Source organism: Callithrix jacchus, chromosome 9, assembly GCF_049354715.1.
Source record: "Callithrix jacchus isolate 240 chromosome 9, calJac240_pri, whole genome shotgun sequence".
Classification (NCBI taxonomy): Eukaryota; Metazoa; Chordata; class Mammalia; order Primates; family Cebidae; genus Callithrix; species Callithrix jacchus.
This window is the reverse complement of record NC_133510.1, coordinates 120,355,373-120,376,544: the sequence shown is the minus strand read 5'-3', so window position 1 is coordinate 120,376,544 and position 21,172 is coordinate 120,355,373. Positions and strand designations below refer to the sequence as shown.

General features: G+C 49.5%; 1 protein-coding gene across 11 annotated transcripts in view; it reads left to right on the top strand.

Moving 5' to 3' along the window:
- Positions 1 to 21,172, top strand: part of NOS1 (nitric oxide synthase 1) — a 230,922-nt gene that overhangs the window by 104,207 nt on the left and 105,543 nt on the right. For all 11 annotated transcript variants that reach the window (XM_035257768.3, XM_078337402.1, XM_035257765.3 and 8 more), the window contains one exon: positions 4,929 to 6,078. In XM_035257768.3, coding sequence (XP_035113659.2) covers positions 5,354 to 6,078 — 725 coding nt within the window. In that variant the 5' untranslated portion in view covers positions 4,929 to 5,353. The remainder of the gene's footprint in view (positions 1 to 4,928; positions 6,079 to 21,172) is intronic.

Genomic DNA, 21,172 nt, shown 5'->3' with positions numbered 1-21,172 from the left:
ATTTCTGAATAAGGAAGCTAGACTAGATAGGCTTAGTGGCTCCTCTTCATTCAAATATTTGTCATCCTTCAATGCTAAAAATGGAGAGCACGGGCAAACCACGGCCAGCAGGCGTCCCTTAGGAGCTTTGTTTTTTCATCTATAAAATGGGGGCAGTCGAATATGACCCAGATCCACAGCTGAGGATGTGCTTTGTGGAGGAAAAGGAGGGAGGCATAGTGTTGTGAGATTGTTTTCAGGACTGTGACTGACCACAGAGAGCACTTAGAACCCACTCGCTTAGACCCAGAACTACCTCCTTGATTTACATCCCTGAACCTCATCTGCCTCATCCATCCATAAGGGGCAAATAAAAATGGCACTTACAAGGCCCAGCACGAAGGCTCATGCCTGTAGACACAGCAACTCAGGAGGCCCAGGCAGGAGGATGACTTGAGCCCAGAAGTTCAAGAACATAGTGAGACCCTGTCTCTACAAATATAAAAACAACTAGCTGGGTGTGGTGGCATGCACCTGTAGTCTTAGCTACTCGGGAGACTAAGGAGGATCACTTGAGGCACAGAGTTTGAGATCAGCCTGGGCAACATAGTAAGACCCTGTCTCTCAAAAACAAAAACAAAAAATACTTCCTATGGTGTCTATTACAATTAAATAAAACCCCCAATGCTTAGCACGCAATAAGCTCTCAACCACTGGAGGCTGCTGTTGTACTTTTCCTTCAGTTGCAGAAATGAGGTTCAGGGTGGAGAGGGGCTTGCCCAAGGTCGCACAGAGAGGAGGGAGTAGTAGACGCTGGCCTATCTGGGCTTCCTCCCTCTCACTGGCAGGCATCCCCAGTAGTCAGCTACTAATTTCCTCGCAGCAAGGTAAATGAAATAAACACACCCAAAGCCACTGAGCTACTCGAATGAGGCTTTGATCCAAGTATTGTTTCCATGGTATAGACCCTGGCAAACGCGCATATGTGATTTGTTTCAAATCCCAGCTCCCGAGGGTGGAGGCAGGGTTGTCAGATGATTCTATCCAGCAGCCGTCTCTCCGTAGATGGTGTCCCCCACCCAGACCGGCATGAGATGCCTTGGTATGATTTCAAGGGAAGGGCCCCCTTCTAGATGGCGCCTGAAGTACCTTCGGCTGGACAGTGATAGAGTAGAAGTGCACTGAATTAAAAGCCAGGAAGTCCGAATCGTTATATATTACATAACAATAATAGGAAGCCATTTTTCTGAGCACTCACCACTCTGTGACGTTGCCAAGTTCCCTGCATTGACTGTTCATTTAACCCTGTCCATTTCTCAGACACGTGGTGATTACAAATGACCCCATTTTACAGATCAGGGAACTGAGGTTCAGAGAAAATAAAGAACTCACCCAGAAGTACTGGGATAGAGCCAGGAAGGACCTTAAAACTCTTCCCTGGGGCAGCAGGTGGCCGGCTGTCCCTATGGAGCCTCATGGAAACTAAACATTCAAAAACCAGGACAAGCGGGTGTCCTTATAGCAACTTAATTTCTTCATCTATAAAATTGGGGGACAACCAAACCTGAAGTTTGTCAGGACAAGGATGAAAAATGTGATAGTAGATGAGGACGTTTTGTGGGAGGAAAAGGAGGCAGAGAAAGTGTTGTGGAATTGTTATTAAGATAATGATTGATGGCCAGATGTGATGGTTCATGCCTGTAGTCCCAGCACTTTGGGAGGCTGAAGCAAGTGGATCATTTGAGGTCAGGAGTTCGAGACCAGCCTGGCCAACATGACAAACCCCATCTCTACTAAAAATACAAAATTAGACAGGTATGGTGGTGGGCACCTGTAATCCCAGCTACTTGGGAGGCTGAGGCTAGAGAATCGCTTGAATCTGGGAGGCAGAGATTACAGTGAGCTGAGATTGCACCATTGCACTCCAGACTGGGTGACAGTGAGACTGTGTCTCAAAAAAATAAAGAAGATAATGATTGACAATGAAGAATCCTCAGAACCGAGAGCTCAGACCCAGAGCTTGCTATCTCCCTTCCTCTCTGTTTGTCTTTGTCCCTCAGCAGACAAAAAATACACCTGCCTCTCCCCAGCCCAGCTTCTTTCCACCTCCTTCCAAAGATCAAGTTTTCCTTTCTACCACCAAGGTGTGAGAGAGAAATAGCACACCAATTCTCAAGCACCAGCCCAGAGCCCTCCCTGATTCTGCGAAGCAGCAGAGAAAGAGAGGGGAACGTGCTGAGAATAGCCAAGGGCCTTTGCAAATTGCTTCATTTCTGTTCTTTTCTCCTTAAGCAAAGTATACCAAAGACTAATTTCCGTCTCCGTCCTTTACTGAGGTCTGGCCCAAGCCAGAGTCTGGAGGAGTGAGCTTAGGGACCTTGCCTCCCTAAAAGGTGGTCTTCTGGTTGCTCCTTTCGTTAAAGAACGGAGCCCTAATGCCAAACGGGATGCTCAAGAAAGCTCTGGAGGTCCCGGTTTTCTCTGCTGCCAACTGAACAATGAGCATCCGGGGTTGGGTACCTGGAGGATGTGGGGCTCGGGAGGGTTAAGGAAGCAAGGGGAGAGGAGAGCAACTCTTCCCAGTGAGGAAGGGCACAGCAGTCCTGGATGGGTTTCCCTGCAAACCAGAACCCCAGCAGCAAGATGCCAAAAGACACTCAGCCAGTCACACCTGGGCCACACACAGCAGAGAAGTGACACAGCACTCAGGCGATGCATGAATACACAGAGGGAGACACATACACAGAGCCACACCAGATGAAGAACACATCCCAGGCGAGGCCCGGGGATTCATAGTTCCCTCACCCACACAGAGGGGCTGGCAGAGTTACATAAGGTAGACTGCGAAGGGGAGGCTGAACTTGCTAATTACCCCCCGCCATTGAGGGGATCCAAGAGGTGGCACCTCCTTCTGGGAGGGGTCTCTGCACCCACCTCCTGCTCTCAGAGGCAGCAGGAGCTTGTCAGCTGCCTCGGCCCTGGGGTGACCCTGGAAAGTCGCTAAAAGGGAAACGAGGAAGTGAGTGTCACTTTGTTAGTCATGGCGGATGGGGGCTCCCTCCTGGTGCTGAAGTGTGGTGAGGATGCTGGCAGGAAGGGGCTTTGGGACAGAGATGGAAGTTGCGCTTGAGCTGGGGGTAGGGAAAGAGATAGAGGGGTTCTTTGATGTCCCCTTACCCATCTTGCTGGTATTGATGTTTGTAGTGTGACCAAACCTATCTTTTTGAACTTGGAACAAACTAATAATTACGGGTAGGGATGGGGGGCTACTTCCCACCCTACCCACACCCACAGATCACCTGCCCCACCCCAGATATGCCCCACTGTGCATGTACATGACCCTGTGGGCACATGCCACAGATCCTCGCTCCTCACCTGGGCCACAGCATCCCCAGCTGGGGCCCCTCTTGGCCTCTGGTACCTCAGCCAGACCCCATTTCTTTGAGCCTGAGGGAGTCAGTGACTTAGAAGATGTCAGCATTTTGAAAATAACTAGAATAGAAATTTGATTCATTTTGTTTGTTTGTTTGTTTGTTTGGAGACAGATTCTTATTCTGTTGCCCAGGTTGGAGTGCAATGGTATGATCTCAGCTCACTCTGCAACCTCTGCCTCCTGGGTTCAAGTGATTCTCGTGCCTCAGCCTATCGAGTACCTGGGATTACAGGCAACCACCACACCTGGCTAATTTTTGTATTTTTAATAGAGATGGGGTTTTACCATGTTGACCAGGCTGGTCTTGAACTCCTGACCTCAAGTGATCCATCCGCCTGCCTTGGCCTCCAAAAGTGCTAGGATTACAGCATGAGCCACCACACCCAGTCTGATTTTTCTTTTATAAATAAATAGAGACAAGGTCTTACTATGTTGCCCAGGCTGGTCTCAAACTCCTGGGCTCAAGCAATCCTCCCACCTCAGCCTCCCAAAGTGGTGGAATTACAGGCATGAGCCACCACACCTGTCCCAGAATATATATTTGAAAGAGCTAGAGTATAAGTTTAAAAGCTCAGGCTCAAGGTCAAATCCTCCCCTGCCATCATTCTCTATGTGACCTTGGACAACTTAGAATCTTCCCAAGCTTCCCTTTCCTCTTCTATTGAGGGGTTATTGCGAGGATCAAAGGAGAAATTTAAAATATGGGTTAAGAGGGAACGTGCTCAAAAAGTGTCTGCCATGTTTTGTCTTTGGAGTTTTTTTCTTCTTCAGTCAACAAATATTCATTGAGCAGCTCCAATGTTCCTGTGCTACCTTTAGGGGGATAAAGTCCACTCTTCCTAAGGTTTCGCCATCAGGTTTTCAGCTGCCTGTGGAGCCCAAGTGTCTTCCACAATTTCGTGTGGACTCATCTTCTTGGTATTTATCTTTATAGTGTGACTAAGCCTGTCCTTCTGAGCATGGAGCAAGCTAATCACGACAAAAATGGTTATAAAGGCCTATTAACATTCCTCATCATTGGGTCCATGGAAGGCAGTGTCATTCCCATTCCACTGGGCTTTGGGGGGTGGCTGGAACAGAAAACCCAAAGATCTGTGCCAGCTGAGCTCCTGAGCTATGGATGGAAAATGAATACCAGACACGGAGAGCAACTAGGCTGCTTGGCAGGTTGGTCTGATGACTTCTCATGGTGGGAAAGAGATAAGAGACGTCTTCTTATTCTTATTTGATTTCTGGGGCTGACTCTCCATGGTTTGCCCAGGGAGACCCTTTGGTCCCAAAGGGCTTTGATCATGGAAATACAACTAGGTAATTTTTAGCTAACTGGGAAAGATGTCCCCTCCAGGAAGAAGGATTTTGTTTCTAGGTTGGCTTGAAATTCTTAAGTGTCTTGTGGCTAGACTTTGTCAATTAGCTGCATTTTCTATCTTAGTTTTGAGGGTAGTGTTGGGCACTCTACTTCAATCTCTTTTTTTTTCCTTCTTCTTTTTATCCCCTTCCTGTTCCTCCTCTCCAGCTCATGATGCCTCAGATCTGATCCACATCTAACAGGCTGGCAATGAAGACATCCAGAGAATAGTTCACATCTATCATGCGTCACTTCTAGACACAGCCACCAGACACATCTCCTCCCCACTCTGCCTGACCTGTGGTTTAGGGACACATCCCACGGCCTCTCCTGACGTCTGCCTGGTCAACCATCGCTTCCTTAGAGAATAAGGAGAGAGGCAGACGCAGGAAATCATGCCACCGACGGGCCACCAGCAATGAGTGGGTGACGCTGAGTTGACGTCAAAGACAGAGAGGGCTGGAGCCTTGTCAGCACCTGTCACCCCAGCTCCTGCTCGCAGTGTAGCCTGAAGCCTGGCTCCTCCTGGTGAAATCGTCTTGGCCTGATAGCATCGTGAGGTCTTCAGACAGGGCCCTTGGAAGCCGGTGACCATGGAGGATCACATGTTCGGTGTTCAGCAAATCCAGCCGAATGTCATTTCTGTTCGTCTCTTCAAACGCAAAGTTGGGGGCCTGGGATTCCTGGTGAAGGAGCGGGTCAGTAAGCCGCCCGTGATCATCTCTGACCTGATTCGAGGGGGTGCCGCAGAGCAGAGTGGCCTTATCCAGGCTGGAGACATCATTCTCGCAGTCAATGGCCGGCCCTTGGTGGACCTGAGCTACGACAGCGCCCTGGAGGTACTCAGAGGCATTGCTTCCGAGACCCACGTGGTCCTCATTCTGAGGGGCCCTGAAGGCTTCACCACACACCTGGAGACCACCTTTACGGGTGATGGGACCCCCAAGACCATACGGGTGACCCAACCCCTGGGTCCCCCCACCAAAGTTGTGGATCTGTCCCACCAGCCAGCAGCCGGCAAAGAACAGCCCCTAGCAGTAGACGGAGCCTCGGGTCCCGGGAATGGGCCTCAGCATGCCCAAGATGATGGGCAGGAGGCCAGCTCGCTCCCTCATGCCAACGGCCTGGCCCCCAGGCCCCCAGGCCAGGACCCCGTGAAGAAAGCAGCCAGGGTTGGTCTCCAAGGCAGAGGGGAGAACAATGAACTGCTCAAGGAGATAGAGCCTGTGCTGAGCCTTCTCACCAGTGGAAGCAGAGGGGTCAAGGGAGGGGCACCTGCCAAGGCAGAGATGAAAGATATGGGAATCCAGGTGGACAGGTAAGCTCCACAGCGGGGTGTGTGTGTGCATGTGCGTCCACTGAGACTCAGCCTCATAGCCCAGAAGCCAACCGGGGCTGCCTCAGACACCTGTATTTGCATACCCACTTGACCCCACCTTGATCTTTGCTTATAATTACATTTGCGGCTGGGCACAGTGGCTCACGCCTATAATCCCAGCATTTTGGGAGGCTGAGGTGGGCAGATCATAAGGTCAGGAGATCGAGACCATCCTGGCCAACATGGTGAAACCTGTCTGTACTAAAAATACAAAAATTAGCTGGGCATGGTGGCAGGCGCCTGTAATTCCAGCTATTCTGGAGGCTGAGGCAGGAGAATTGCTTGAACCAGAGAGGTGGATATTGCAGTGAGCCAAGATTGTGCCACTGCACTCCAGCCTGGTGACAGGGTGAGACTCCATCTCAAAAAAATTAAGTAATTAATTAAATTACATTTGCATGGGGCCAGTGGGCATAGCTTCTAGGATGCTTCTCTTGTCACAAAACCCAGAAGGAATTAATCATCATGGTGGCAAACAGTGTGGTCTTCTCATCTTTATCCCCTCTAATCCTCCGGGAACCCTAATTGCATTTTTGCAGTCTATGTTTCACAAGTGAGAAGACCAGAGCTCAGAGTGGAGGTTGCCCTCCTGAGGCTGTCTAGCAAGTGGGAAGCATGTGTGCATGGCACCCTGGCGTGTGTGGCTCTGTGAAAGCCCTTGGAAGGCAGGAGGGAAGAGCTGAGCCCGGGGCAGCCCTTAGCCTAATCCAGCTTTCTCCTCATTGCAGCCAGTCCAGGATGCAGAAAATTCCTGAGGAGGAGAAGGAAATCCAAGTCTAGAAGTGGCCCCAGTTCCCAAAAACTGCAGTCTTGCTGGGATTATGTGGGAGCTGGGACTAGAACTGAAAGAACTGGAGACTAGACCTCTATGTTTACCAGATTAATGTTTTCGATTCTCTTCGGGAAGAGAGCTGGCATCAGAGTGGTGATGCTAGCTCCTTCTCTGGGGAGAAATCAGCAGCTGGGCCAGGTGGTCACAGAATAATGGGTGAGGAGATTAAACACTGAGAGGAGTTTATTCGTCCCCCTTCCATTCACATCTTAGGTCTGGCATTGATGCTGCAGCCCCCGCTGCTGCCAGGGTGGGTCCAGGCATACCCAGGGGGAGGCTCAGTCTGGGACCACCAAAAAATCCAGGCCAAGATTTCCCAGCCCTCTCCCCAAGAACCTCAAAGTGTCCTCAGAGCAGTTAGAGACCTTCAGGAACCTTCCACCCCTCACATCCTAGGGGCCTGGATTAAGGTAGCTCCCCAGGTCCCTGCATTCACTCATTTAACCAATGTTCACTGAGGATCTCCTGTGTGTCAGGCACTGTCCTACGCTCTAGGGTACAGCAATGAATAAAATCAACAAACTACCTGCCATCAGGGAGCTTACAGTACAGTGGGGAGGACTGGCAATAAACAAGATAAATATATAAAATATGTAGTAAGGTCATGCGCTACAGATGCATAACAACGTCTTGTCATCAAAGGGCCATATATGTGCCATTAGATTATAAAACTATATTGTTACTGTACCTTTTCCATGTTTAGATATGTTTAGATACACAAATGCTTACAACTGTGTTTAGCCTAGGTGTGGAGTAGGCATTCTCATCCAGGTTTGCGTAAGTGCGCTCTATGATATTCCCACAATGACTCAATTGCCTAATGATGCATTTCTCAGAATGTGTCCCCATCGTTAAGCGATGCACGACTGTCTGTTAGGGATACATGTAAAGAAGATAAAGAAAGCAGGAAAGGGATTAGCCAGGTATGATGGCACATGCCTGTAGTCCCAGCTACTCAGGAGGCTGAGGCAGGAGAAGCACTTGGACCCAGGAGGTGGAGGTTTCAGTGAGCCGAGATTGTGCCACTGAACTCCAGCCTGGGCAACAAAGTGAGACTCCATCTCAAAACAAAAACAAGAAAAGAGAAGAAAAAGAAAGAAAGCAGGGAAGGGATCAGAAGTATTGAGAATGGGGACTTTTAAATAGGGAGGCTAAGGCAGTTCTCACTAGGAAGGCAACATTTAAATACCTGGAGGACAGCTGGATGAGGTGGCTCACGCCTATAATTCCAGCACTTTGGGAGGCTGAGGCGAGCAGATCACCTGAGGTCAGGAGTTCGAGACCAACCTGGCCAAGATGGTGAAACCCCATCTCTACTAAAAATACAAAAATTAGCCAGACATGGTGGTAGGTGCCTTTAATCCCAACTACTAGGGAGGCTGAGGCAGGAGAATCTCTTGAACCTGGGAGAAGGGGGTCGCAGTGAGCTGAGATCGCACCACTGCACTCCAGCCTGAGCCACAGAGCATGATTCCATCTTATAATTAATTAATTAATTACATGAAGAAGGGAGAGAGGGAGTCTGGCAGCTTTCTAGAGGGTGAGAGAAGGGATGAGCATTCCAGGTAGAGAGAATAGCCTGTGCAAAGGTCCCTGAGGTAGGAGTGTGCTTGGTGTGTTTGAGGAGCTGCATGGGATGCAGTCTTCCTCCCCAAATCCCCTCTGGCGGCCCCTTAGTCTGTGGCAACCCACCTTAGCCTCCCAGTGCATCTCAGAGTTTTCCGAACTTTTCCCACCTGGACAAAAGTGGGGCCAATTCCAGTGAGACCCCAGAGCTCTCCAAGGAGTAAGACAGGGGCTCCATCACAAGTCCCTGGGCAGAAGGGAAACAAGGGTCACTGGCCTCCCTTTCTGCCCTTTCCCTCCAACCTACTCCTTTTTTTCCTCTGTACATTCCCTGGGGACAGCCTGGAGTCCTCCCTGCAGCTTTGGTCCTTATCCCCAGGAGGAAGACCAGGAGTCTTGGTCCCAATACAAAGGACATGGGGTAGATGCATATGTGAGGAACTCTGTGGCACTTGATGTCCATTTCCAGAGTGGGTAGCCAGGATCAGTCTTCGGGATTCTGCTGGCTGGGGAAGGTTTGAAGCCTGGTTCACTTATAACTAGCTCAAGAGTCTTCCCAGGCTGGAACCTGGGCCTCAGGGAGATGCCACTGCCCGGGGTCCCCCCAGCAGCACATTGAGTGGAGGTGGCATCTTGAGGCCTTGCTGTGTCTCCCAGCAGTCCAGCCCCTGCCATGGAGTTAAATCCTAAGGCACCTGTAGAATCCAGAATGGAAGGCATTGGCCTTGTTTGCCAGGAGGCTTTGGGAAGTGTCCCTCCTGAAAGGCTGCCCCAGGCACTACTCTGCCTCCCAATCCTCCAGCACCCTTGCTGTCCCTCAGTGCTCCCTCTCCTGAGAAGAGCAGCACCAATGTGGACCAATGTGGAATGGGATCTCTCTCTTACCTTGTATGGGAGCTCTGTCTTACCTTATATATGCAGAATAGCCTCCCCATGGTCAGCTGAATCCCAGCCATATCTAATGTCCCATGCACTTGATCGCAGTTCTCAGCTGGGCATGGGGTAGGCATGGATGTGGTGAGTATCAGAATTCCCAGGGATTCTATTTCAGCCACACCCCGAGAACCCCAGGAGTCTGAATCTCTGTATGTGATGTGGTAGTAAAGTCCCCTAGAGGATCCCAGTGCACCCTCCCTTCCAGAACTGAAAGCTGGGTGCTTTCCCTCCAGGGATCTCATTTGGTCCTCTCCCCCAGCCGACAGCCTGGGACACGAGGCTTGGTACAGAACTCTAGGCTTGGGTGTGATGGAGAGGACTTCATGGGAGACCTTGTGGTCGCCAAGCACCAAGGGGCTCCTCTCCAAACGCCGTCTCAGGGAAGCAGTCTCCTGCCTTTGTTTCCCCAAGGATGAGGGAGGGATAAGCTGGCCTGACATGGAGTCCTGCCCCTGCAGACCTATTTTTTCAACTCAAAGAGGCTGCACCTGAGCTCTCAACTTCCCTCACCCCTTGCAGTCCTCCCAGTAGTCACCCATCTCAACTGTGACCATGATGAGGTGGTTTGCCTAAAAGCAGTCAAAAAACCTGCTTCAGAGGAGAGACAAGGTCTGGAGAAGGTGACTTAGAACAAGTACAGGCTCTGTGAAAGCCACTTAGGTGAGCAGTTCTAAGGATGAGTGATATTTAAAAATAGTGCGTGTTCCCCTTGCTCAATGGCTTGGACTCTACTCAAAGTACGCCCATTTATTTCTTTGCTTGTTTCTTTCTTTCTTTTGAAACAGAGTCTCGCTCTGTCACCCATGCTGGGGTGTGGTGGCGCGATCTTGGCTCATGACAACCTCCACCTCCTGGGTTCCAGCTATTCTCCTGCCTCAGCCTCCTGAGTATCTGGGATAATTTTTGTATTTTATATTACCAGGCTGATTTTGTATTTTTAGTAGAGACAGGGTTTCACCATGTTGGCCAGGCTGATCTCAAACTCCTGACCTCAGGTGATTTGTCCATCTTGGCCTCTAAAAGTGCTGGGATTACAGGAGTGAACCACCACCCCCAACCAGCAGCCCCATTTCTTAACACATATTTTTAAATATCTTCACTAACTGGATGCTAATTCATGGATCCTATAACCTACCACATTTCATATGTTTAAAATCTAATATCATGCTATTACCTATAAAATAAAGAGGACCTCATAAAAGTAACTTGTAATTTCAAAAACCTGTAATTCAACATAACAGCGCTCAGGGACGATCGCACTGGAATGGTCACATTTTGCTCCTAAACATAGAATGGCTGCAAACACAACAGCGTCAAAAGCAGACTGACACAGGTGTGTTGTTTTGGCAACTCAAATGCCATGAGCAGCGTCGCCTTGGTGATGCAATTTTCCTAAAAGGTGAATGACTCCTGATAAAACAATGGGTAAATCAATCTTTCCTTCATTTACCCAATAGCTCCATGCATGGACAATTCAGTCTGCTTGAAAGCCATATTTATATGAGAGAGAGTTGGGATCTCGCCCCAGGAATATAAGCTTGCCTTTTATTTGTGTGAAGTCCCAGAGATCATGTGGCATGCAGGACCCTCTTCCCTCCTGTCCCTGGTGTTGCAGGATGGCCACCAGCCCTAACGCCACCTGCCACCCACTACAATGCCAGGGGCACCCCCACCTCCATCCTTGTAACAACCAAACTACCTCCACAAATTGCCAAATGACCTCCTAGGGGCTGAAATAAGGCCCTGTTTAGGAATCAGTGTCCCAAGTCAGGAACTGGAAGCCCAAAGAGAGAACGTTCTTTGGGATCACTCTTGAGACTGGCTTGATTGGAGCCCCTTAGAGCACACGGCTACCTGGAAAATGCTCATCCTCCCAGTGACCTCTCCATCCAGGTTACACACTGGGGTGGGCATTAGCACTGGCATCTGGATGCTGAGTGAAGTCACCAGCCCAAGCAAACCCACTGGCTTGGGTGATAGTGAAGCCCATTCAGCCCAGAACCCTGGATCCAGGGCACACCCACCAGTCGGGGAGCCGAGCTGAGGCAGGAGCCATCATTGCTTCTCAGCAGTGCCTGTCTCTCTTGCTCTATTGTCCCCATTTTCTTTCTTTCTTTCCCCTTGGAAGCCTCCTTTTTTGTTTTTAGATTTTAGAAAGAGTCTCGCACTGTCACCCAGGCTGGAGTGCGGTGGCACAATCTCAGCTTACTGCAATCTCCGCCTCCAGGGTTTAAGCAATTCTCTGCCTCAGCCTCCCAAATACCTGGGATTACAGGCACCCGCCATCATGCCTGGCTACTTTTTGTATTTTTAGTAGAGGCAGGATTTCTCCATGTTGGCCAGGCTGGTCTTGAACTCCTGACCTCAGGTGATCCACCCACCTCGGCCTCCCACAGTTCTGGGATTACATGTGTGAGCCACTGCACCCAGCTTGGAAACAGACTTAACTGCCTGCTGCATCTCTTCCGTTCCCTCTTGGGGCATCCCTGTAGTTTTGGGATGGTGGCGTTTATTTGAGAAGAGGAGTGATGTTTAAAGGCAGTCTTATCCCTTCATCCCAGGAGGAAGGTGGCCCCAGCAGGTGCTGGCAGCAATAGAAGGGGTTTGAGGAAGGAAGGCAGTGAATCCCAAAGCTTCAGCACTTTCTGTACTTGAGTGCAGTCACTTTATTTATTGACAGAGTCTTGCTCTGTAGCCCAGGCTGGAGTGCAGTGGCACCATTATGGCTCACTGCAACCTCTACCTCCTGGGCTGAAGCAATCCTCCCACCTCAGCCTCCCAAGTAACTGAGACCATGCCCAGCCAGTTTTTTTATTATTTTATTTAGAAATAGGGTTTTATCATGTTACCCAGGCTTGTCTCAAACGCCTGGCCTCAAACCATCCACCCACCTCAGCCTCCCAAAGTGCTGGGATTACAGACGCGAGCCCCTGCGACTGGCGGGAGCGGTCACTTTAAAACGCTGCATGTCCGAGAATATCCAGGTTACTCAGCTTGCTGCCCTGAAGGAGGGTTCCAAAGAGGCCAAGGTCCCCAGTCCAGCGTCCATCTGGACCAGCAGGTCAGCCTCACCCTCTGCTCTGATAACCCCTCCCACTTGTGGGGCACTCGGTTACTTACAAAGTCCCTTCACAACAGTTGTCCACTTCTTCCAAGTGTGTGAATTCTGCTCCATAAGTAGGATGTGTGGTTTCAGCCTATTTTCATAGATGAGGAAGAGGCTCAGAGAGGCAGATAACTTCCCCAGGGTCACATAGCACCAGCAGGATACTCTCCTGGTTCTACCTAGAAGCCTCATAGTGAGCGTCTAGAATTAAAGGGACAGGCTGGGTGCAGTGGCTCACACCTGTAATCCCAGCACCTTGGAAGGCTGAAGCGGGTGGATCACTTGAGGTCAGGAGTTTAAGACCAGCCTGGCCAACATGGCGAAATCCCACCTCTACTAAAAATACAAAAAAAAAAAAAAAAATAGCCAGGCATGGTGGCATGTGCCTATAGTCCTAGCTACTTGGGAGGCTGAGGCAGGAGAATTGCTTGAACCCGGAAGGCAGGGGTTGCAGTGAACCAAGATCACACCACTGCCCTCCAGCCGGGGTGACAGAGCCAGGCTCTGTCTCAAATAAATAAATAGATAGACAGACAGACAGACAGACAGACAGACACCAGGCAGGAGAATGTGGCTGGAGGAACAGAAGTCAGCTTCAACTCTAGAGAATCGGCTCAGTTGTTGGGGGCAGAGAACAAAACTCCTTCTGTGGCAAGCCTAAGTCTCATAATTATTAGGCTGGTCAGTCTCTATGGAGCACTCCAAGTGAGTCTCACTCCATGCTACAGTCTCTATGTTCTCTCTGCACAGTACTTTGTTTTCCTGATGGAGAAACCAAGGCTCAGAGAGGTATGGTCACTTGTCCCGGATCACACAGCTAGCAAGTAGCGAAGCCAGAACTTGACCCCACTCATACTCTTGACCTCTCCTGACTTTCTAGATTGCACTGTTGGCCACAGTGCACTTGTCTTCTAGCCATCAGATTTCTGAAGACACTGGAATATTTTCTCAGAGTCTGAAAGGGAAACTGAGGCCTTGGGTGCCATCTACTAAAAAAGTGCCCCTGGCCTATTGTAGCAAATGCGGGTCATCCTGAGGGATGCCTGGCATTGAAATGCCCAAGACACAGCTTCATTCAGTCAAGATGAGGGACTCCCCCATTTATGGAAGGGCCCCTTCATTTGTTCTGTGGTCCTCATGCCCTTTCTTCCATCATCTTAAAACCCAACCCATTCTCCTGGGTCATCTCTAGTTCTTCCAGTTTAGTGCTTGATGGAATTTATTTGAGGAGAGGAATTGGAGGGAAATGGTGATGGTGAAAAACTTCATCCTTTATCCCAGGCTAGTTCCCACCCACGGTCTCACCATTTCGGCACCACATTTTATTCCTCTCTGAATCTCCATTATTTAGTTCCAAGCCTAACCCCAGGGTAGGCCTTAGAGGAAGGAGGGAGGGAGGGAAGAAGGCAGGAAGGAAGGAGGGAGGGAGGGAGAGGGAAGCAAGGAAGGGACAGAAGGAGGAAGGGAGGGAGGGAATGAAAAGGAAGGAAGGATAGAGGGAAGGAAGGAGGGAAGAAAGAGAGAGGGAAGGAAGGAGGGAAGAAAGAGAGAGGAAAGGAAGGAAGGAGGGAGGTAAGGAAAGAGGGAGGAAAGGAAGGAGAGGGAAGAAAGAAAGGAAGGAGGGAGGGAAGGAAAGAAGAAGAGAGAGAAGGAGGGAGGGAAGGGAAGAGGGGTGGAGAGAAGGAAGAAAGGAGGGAGGGGAGAAAGGAGGGAAGGAAGGAGAGAGGGAGGGAGGAAGGAGAGAGGGAGGGAGGAAGGAGAGAGGGAGGGAATAGGGAGAAAAGGGGAAGGAAGAAAGGAGGAAGGAAAGAAAGGAAGAAGGGAGGAAGGGAAAGAAGGAGGGAGGGAAGGAAGGAAGTCTGTTTCCCCATGGCTTTCTCTACAGCAGGGAAGATGACTGACTGGCTGTGTTTTTGCTCAGAGGACTCACGCTAGTTAGAACTCTCCATTAGAACTGACCTCAGCATGACCAACAGTATTGATTCCAGGACTGCCTGAGTCAGAAGCACTCCTCCCAGGCTGTGCTTGATATATCTCAGATCTTGGAATCTCTCTGCTGGGACATATTTCAGCTAAGGAACTAAGCCCACTTTCCTTCTCATCTTGCCCACTTGAATGTAAGCAGCCCCCCATCCACCCTTCCCTGGGGAATTACTCTCACTTTGTACCCTCTCTTCATCTGTGTCCTTGCTGTCTCGTCAGGTGGGTACCCAGCCCTTTATTCTGAGGAAGAGCTATGGGATAAGCCTGCCTGCCCACCAAAAATGATGGGAAACTGGGGGGGGGCTTCTCACCATCTTTCATGGAATGAATGTTTACTGAGGATCCATTCTGCCCCTGATACAGTACTCAGCCCTGGGGATCCCACAGTGAACCTCTGCCCTCGGAGAATCCTATCAGAAACAAGGAATCAAAAATAAATAGGCTCACGCCTATAATCCCAGCATTCTGGGAGGCTGGGAAGAGGGTACCACAGGAGCAAAGGTCCTGAGACAGGAACAGGGCTGGGACATGCAAAGGACAGAAAGAAAGCTCGAGGGGCTTGAGCATAGTGAGTGGAGGGAGAGTGGTGGGCCAAGAGGTTGGACATGCGTGTGAGCCCATCAGTCATCCTCCCATCATCCCTGTCCCCGTCCGCATTCACTCATTGTATCAGCTTCCTATGGCTGCGTAACAAATCACCCCATACTTGATGGCTGAAAGCAATACACCTTTATTCCCTTATCATTCTGAGTCTTAAGTCTAAAGTGGTCTCACTGGGCTGATACAAATCAAGGTATCAGCAGGACTGTGTTCCGTCCCAGTGGCTCTTGAAGAGCACTCATTTCCTTGCCTCTTCCAGGGTCTAAAGCTGTGTTCCTTGCATCCTTTGGCTGTGGCCCCTTCCCCACTTTCAAAGCCAGGAGCAGAGCATCTTGCTTCAGTGCTGACATCCCCTCTGTCGTCAGGGATCCCTCATAACCCTTTTACCACGATTACATCAAGAGCCCAAGGAGATAACCTCGGGAAATCAGCCCATCTCAAGATATTTCACATCCCATCAGATCTGCAGAGACCCTTTTTCCATCCAAGAAAACATATATGGGTTTGGGGGATTCGAACCTGAGATATTTGGGGCTGTTATTCAGTCTCCAACACTCATCTAACCAACGCCATTGAGCAATGCTGTGGCCAGGCCCCGGGCAAACCAATGGCTGTCCCTGTCGCCATCTCTGTGAGGTCTCACTGGACTGAGTCCACGGACCTTGCTTCTAGCCCCTTCTTCCACATTACCACTCACCAGCTACCTACTTTAGGAAAGCTCTTTGACCTCTTCGAGCATCAGTTTCCCCATCTGTAAAAGTGAGATGTGGCCCAGGTGAGCCTTGAGGTTTCTTCCCGAGCTAGCATTCAGGTTCCTTGTGAGGGCCAGTGGTGGGCATGCTCATCACAGGCCAGGCCACACCTGGACTGTAGGCACTCCCCCAGTCCACCTCTCTGAAATATCCCTCCAAAGAGAGGAACTGAACGCATCCTTCTAGGGCAAAGGTCGCAAATGAGGTTGAGGACCACACACAGTTCTCCCATGGGTCTTATTTGGCCTGCAGTTTTCAGGAAAAGTGAATTTGCAGTGAAATCAGGTTTTCAGCCTCTTAAAAAAACAAACAAAAATTCCGAAGAATTCTTAACACGGCATCTATACCCCTGCAAGGCAACCCATGGCAGGAGGTGGGAAGGGGCCACTGTGGGGTCTCTCGTCCTCCAGGATCCAGAGAGCGCAATCCACACATCGACCTCACCAGCCTGCCCCCTGCATACCTATGACTTTGAGAATCCCGCCCAGCTTTGGTGATATTAGCAATTAAGTCACGACTGTCACAAAGCCCCAAAGGCCCTCTCCTCACTTCCCAGCTGCACCATTCATGGTAGAATTCCTCCTGTTGAAAGCATACTTTTGGCCAGGTGTATGGCTCACACCTGTAATCCCAGCACTGGGAGGCCAAGGCAGGAGGATCACTTAAGCCCAGGAGTTTAAAACCAGCCTGGGAAACACAGCAAGTCCCCGCCCCTATAAAAAAAATTTAAAAATTAGTCGGGTTTGGTGGTGCATGCCTATAATCCCTGCTACTCGGGAAGCTGAGGCAGGAGGATCATTTGAGCCCAGAAGTTCAAGGCTGCAGTGAGCCAGGATCATGCCACTTTACTCCAGCCTGGGTGACAGAAGGAGACCTTGACTCTAAAAATAATAATAAAGCATACTTTTGTGTTTAACCAGAACTTCCCACTCCTCCCACTCCAAGTATGATGAAATCTAGAAGAAAAGCTTTGCGGAGACCCCAGACCCAGTCTCCACAGCCTCCAAACCTTCCACTTTAACTTGACTCCCAGCATGGTAGAACAGGTGGAAGCAGAAATCAAGGCTGCAGGAGCCTGCAGGGCCAGGAGAAGCAGGAGTCAGAGAGAGTGTGGTGTCTGCTGAAATACGTGGTCAGGGCCTCCTGCCAGCACCAGCTGCTCCTCGGCGGCCTCCTTGTCTGGTTGGCTGAGGCAGGAACAGCCCCTGCCTCCCTGTGCCCAGCACACAGGTGTGGCCCACCTGCTCCCCTCCCAGGTCCTCAGGGTCCTAAGTGGTCAGTATCCGGCCAATCGACCCACATTCAAACTTCCTGGGGAGTCCATCCCAGGACCTCTTTTTCTTCTGTGCAAGAGATCGGAGGACCTGGTTCTTGGGAAGCTTCAGTTGGAAGGATCTGGCAAAGATTCTCAGAAGGTTTAGAGATGCAAGACTGACTCTTGGCTTGAATGTGATCATCCAGCTAGTAAAGTGGAAGAAATAAGGATTTAGTTGTCTTCTTGCCAAAAAGCACAGAAAACGCTTTCCAGGAGGGAGGCAGTTATAGAAGGATGGGGTGAAGAAAGGACAGGAGATAAGGAGGCTACCATTTCTAACCCAGAAGGGACCTTGCTGCCTACTGCTAGAGCCTGGGCCAGAGAGCTTCCAGGGAAATGGGTCTCCCAGTTTGTCCACGGACCACCTAGGGTGCTTCTGATGATATAGATTCTAGGGTTCCCTCCTAGACCCACTGCTCAAACTCTCTAGGAGGAGAGCTCAGAAATATGAGGGGTTTGTTTGTGTGTGTGAGAGATAAGGTTTGTCTCTGTTGCCCAGGCTGAAGTGCAGTGGCACAACCTTGGCTCACTGCAGCCTCAGCCTCCTGGGCTCAAGTGATTCTCCTGCCTCAGTCTTCCCAGTAGTTGGGACTATAGGCAGGTGCCACCACACCCAGCTAATTTTTTTTTAATTATTTTTTGTATAGGCAGGGTCTCACTTTGTTGCCCAGGCTGGTCTGGAACTCCTGGACTCAAGTGATCCTCCCACCTCGGCCTTCTAAAGTGCTGGAATTACAGGCATGAGTCACAATGCCTGGCCTGGAATCTGAATTTTAACGAGCCCTTCAGTTGGTCTGGATGCACCCTGGAGTTTGAGAACCACCAAATGTGACCATGTGATAGCCCTGGGGACACTGGCCACCAGAATGCCAGGCTCACTGGGGGATGGCTTTTCCAGAGGGAGAAGGACACCTGAGAGTAGTGGGTGAGGGCCATTTAGTGAAGGCAGATCCTCAATTTCATCTGGGAACAAGGGACAGCTGGTAAATAAGTTCTTGCAGACCCTTGGGTGAGCAGAGAGCAAGGATGGGGGGAACTTGGAAGCAGCATCACATTGAGATGCTCAGCCACATCTAAAACATGGAGAGCGCCTCTCAATGGGTAGGAATACAATTTTGCCTCCCAGGGGGCACTTTGCAATATCTGGAAGCATTTTTTGGTTGTCACAACTTTCGAGATAGGGGTGCTACTGGCATCTAGTGTGCAGAGGCCAGGAATGCTGCTCTATCATCCTCCAGTGCACAGGACAGCCCAGCAACAAGAAATTATCGGCCCAAAATGCCGGCAATGTGGAAGTGGAGAAACTCTGTTCTCAACTGAGATTATTCCAGGCAGCTGGGCAAGACCAAGACTCATGGGCACTGTTAAAGGGGAGCTGCCATCCAGACATCTCAGAAGTCAAAAGAGGCCCTGTCCAGCTCCTTCTGTGGGCTCTCAATATATTTTTGGTGAATAAATAATAAAACAGGCCTGGCACGCTGGCTTACACCTATAATCCCAACACTTTGGGAGGCTGAGGCAAATGCATCACTTTAAGTCAGGAGTTGGAGACTAGCCTGGCCAACATGACAAAATCCCGTCTCTACTAAAAATACAATTTTAGCCAGGCGTGGTGGTGCACATCTGTAATCTCAGCTACTCAGGAGGCTGAGGCAGGAGAATTGCTTGAACCTGGGAAATGGAGGTTGTGGTAAGCCAAGATTGTGCCACTGTACTCCAGCCTGGGAGAGAAAGTGAGACTCTGACTCAAAATAATAACAATAATAAAGCAGAGTTACTAAATTTATATTTCACAGATGAATATGTTCAACACGTCTACCCCATTTGGAGGGAATATCTAACATCTAAATTTGAGGTTCTTCTCAGATATGAGGTCCAACCAAATGCTGCCGTCTCAGAGGCCCCCCCACATAGGCCCTATACACCGCGACCCTCAGCTGGCACAACAGTGAAGAGGCATCTCATTTTCAAGCTCTTATTACCTGTTGTGTGACCCCTGACAAATCACCTAATCTCTCTGGGCTTCAGTTTTCTTGGTCATAAATGGAAATATACATCACTCATGTTTAGTTAGTGTCAATTATGTGCTAGGCATTTTACATGCATGATCTCATTAAATTCCCAGGACAAGTGGGACATGAAGTGGGTCTTCAAGGCTGAGTAGGAATTGGCCCTCAGCAGAGAGAACATGAAAGAGCAACCTTGGGAGCTTAAGTATAAGGGTGGACAGGGTGTGCTCCCTGGAAGGAATCAAGAGATCAGGGCCAAGAATGATAGGAGGTGGGGGTCTGGAAGGGAAGATGAGAATTACTGAATTCCTGGGCTCCATGAACAAGACCTAACAGCTTAGAAAGTGTCTGAGTGTAGACCTCCCCACCTGTGCCCCAGCCCCTAGCAAAGATGTCCCCTGGTTGCAGCCATGTATGTCTTCCATTCATAGTCTTTGGAGACATTGAGGTTTCCAAAAACTGTACTGTCTGATAAGCTTTGAGCCACATATGGCTCTTTACATTTAAATCAATCAAAGTTAAATAAAATTTAAAATTTAGTTCCTCCATGACAATAACCACATTTCAGGTGCTCAATTGCCACATGTGTCTAGTGGCTATAATGTGGGATAGTGCAGATATGAAACATTTCCATCATCACAGGAAGTTCTAGACAGTGATGACTTAGAGGAATAGCCACTGTTCTACACAGAACCAGAAGTTTCTTTCTGTTTCTTTCTGATCCTCCATAAGCAGTAAGAGTGATAGCAGGTGCCATGCTGCTAAGTACTATAAGCTTTACCTCCTTTAATCATTGCAGATATTATTGACCCTATTTAACAGATGAGTAAACTGAGTCTGAGACAGATGAAGTGTTCGAAGTGACACAGCTTATGACCAGCAAAGCCATAACTTGAACACAGTTCCTCCCAGTCCACAGCCACATCTTTAACCAGCATGCTACGCTGCTCATGCAACCCCAGCACACAGGTGGATCCAGGTTGAGCAGATTTGTGGCAACAAACCGAGTATTTCCCTCAGACCTGGTTATCACTGATGGATTGTGGGTTGAGAATCAAACTAAATCTACTTCTGATTTTGCTGCTGGGTGATGGGAAGCAAAGTAGTTCAACCTGGATGTGTCTCATGGTCCCATATTAAAAATATCCTTCCTGGGTGGGTCACTCAAGGTCAGGAGTTTGAGACCAGCCTGGCCAGCATGGCGAAACACTGTCTTTACTCAAAATAAAAAATAAATAGCTGGGCATGGTGGTAGGCACCTATAATCCCAGCTACTAGGGGGGCTGAGGCAGAAGAATCGCTTGAACCTGGGAGGTAGAGGTTGCAGTGAGCCAAGATCATGCCACTGCACTCCAACCTGGGTGAAAGAGCAAGACTCCATCTCTAAATAAATAAATAATAAAAATTGTATGTGCTCATCACACAGGATTCCAAAATTAAGTTTCTGTTGGCAAAACACTTCAACTGCATTATTTAAACAAAGGTGTTAATAGGTTAAGAAAAAAGAATGATGGGAAAAGAAACTTGCCCTCCAAATTCATGCAGGATGAACCATGTGATCGTGTCCAAGTTGCCTAAGTAATTGTACCTGTAATGTTTGTAAACTGACTTCATTCAGCAGGAGATGTTGGGTTACTTGCTCTGTAGCCTCTGGCTTAGATTGAGTATCTTAACCAGTTTCTCGTATCTGTTTTATAAAAGGAAGAATCTCCTGTAATCCCAGCACTTTGGGAGGCTGAGGCAGGCAGATCACCTGGGGTCAGGAGTTTGAAACCAGCCTGGCCAACATGGTAAAACCCCATCTCTACTAAAAATACAAAAATTAGCTGGGTGTGGTGGTGCACACCTGTAGTCCCAGCTATGCAGGAGGCTGAGGCGGGAGAATTGCTTGAACCTGGGAGGTAGAGGTTGCAGTGAACCGAGATCACTCCAGCC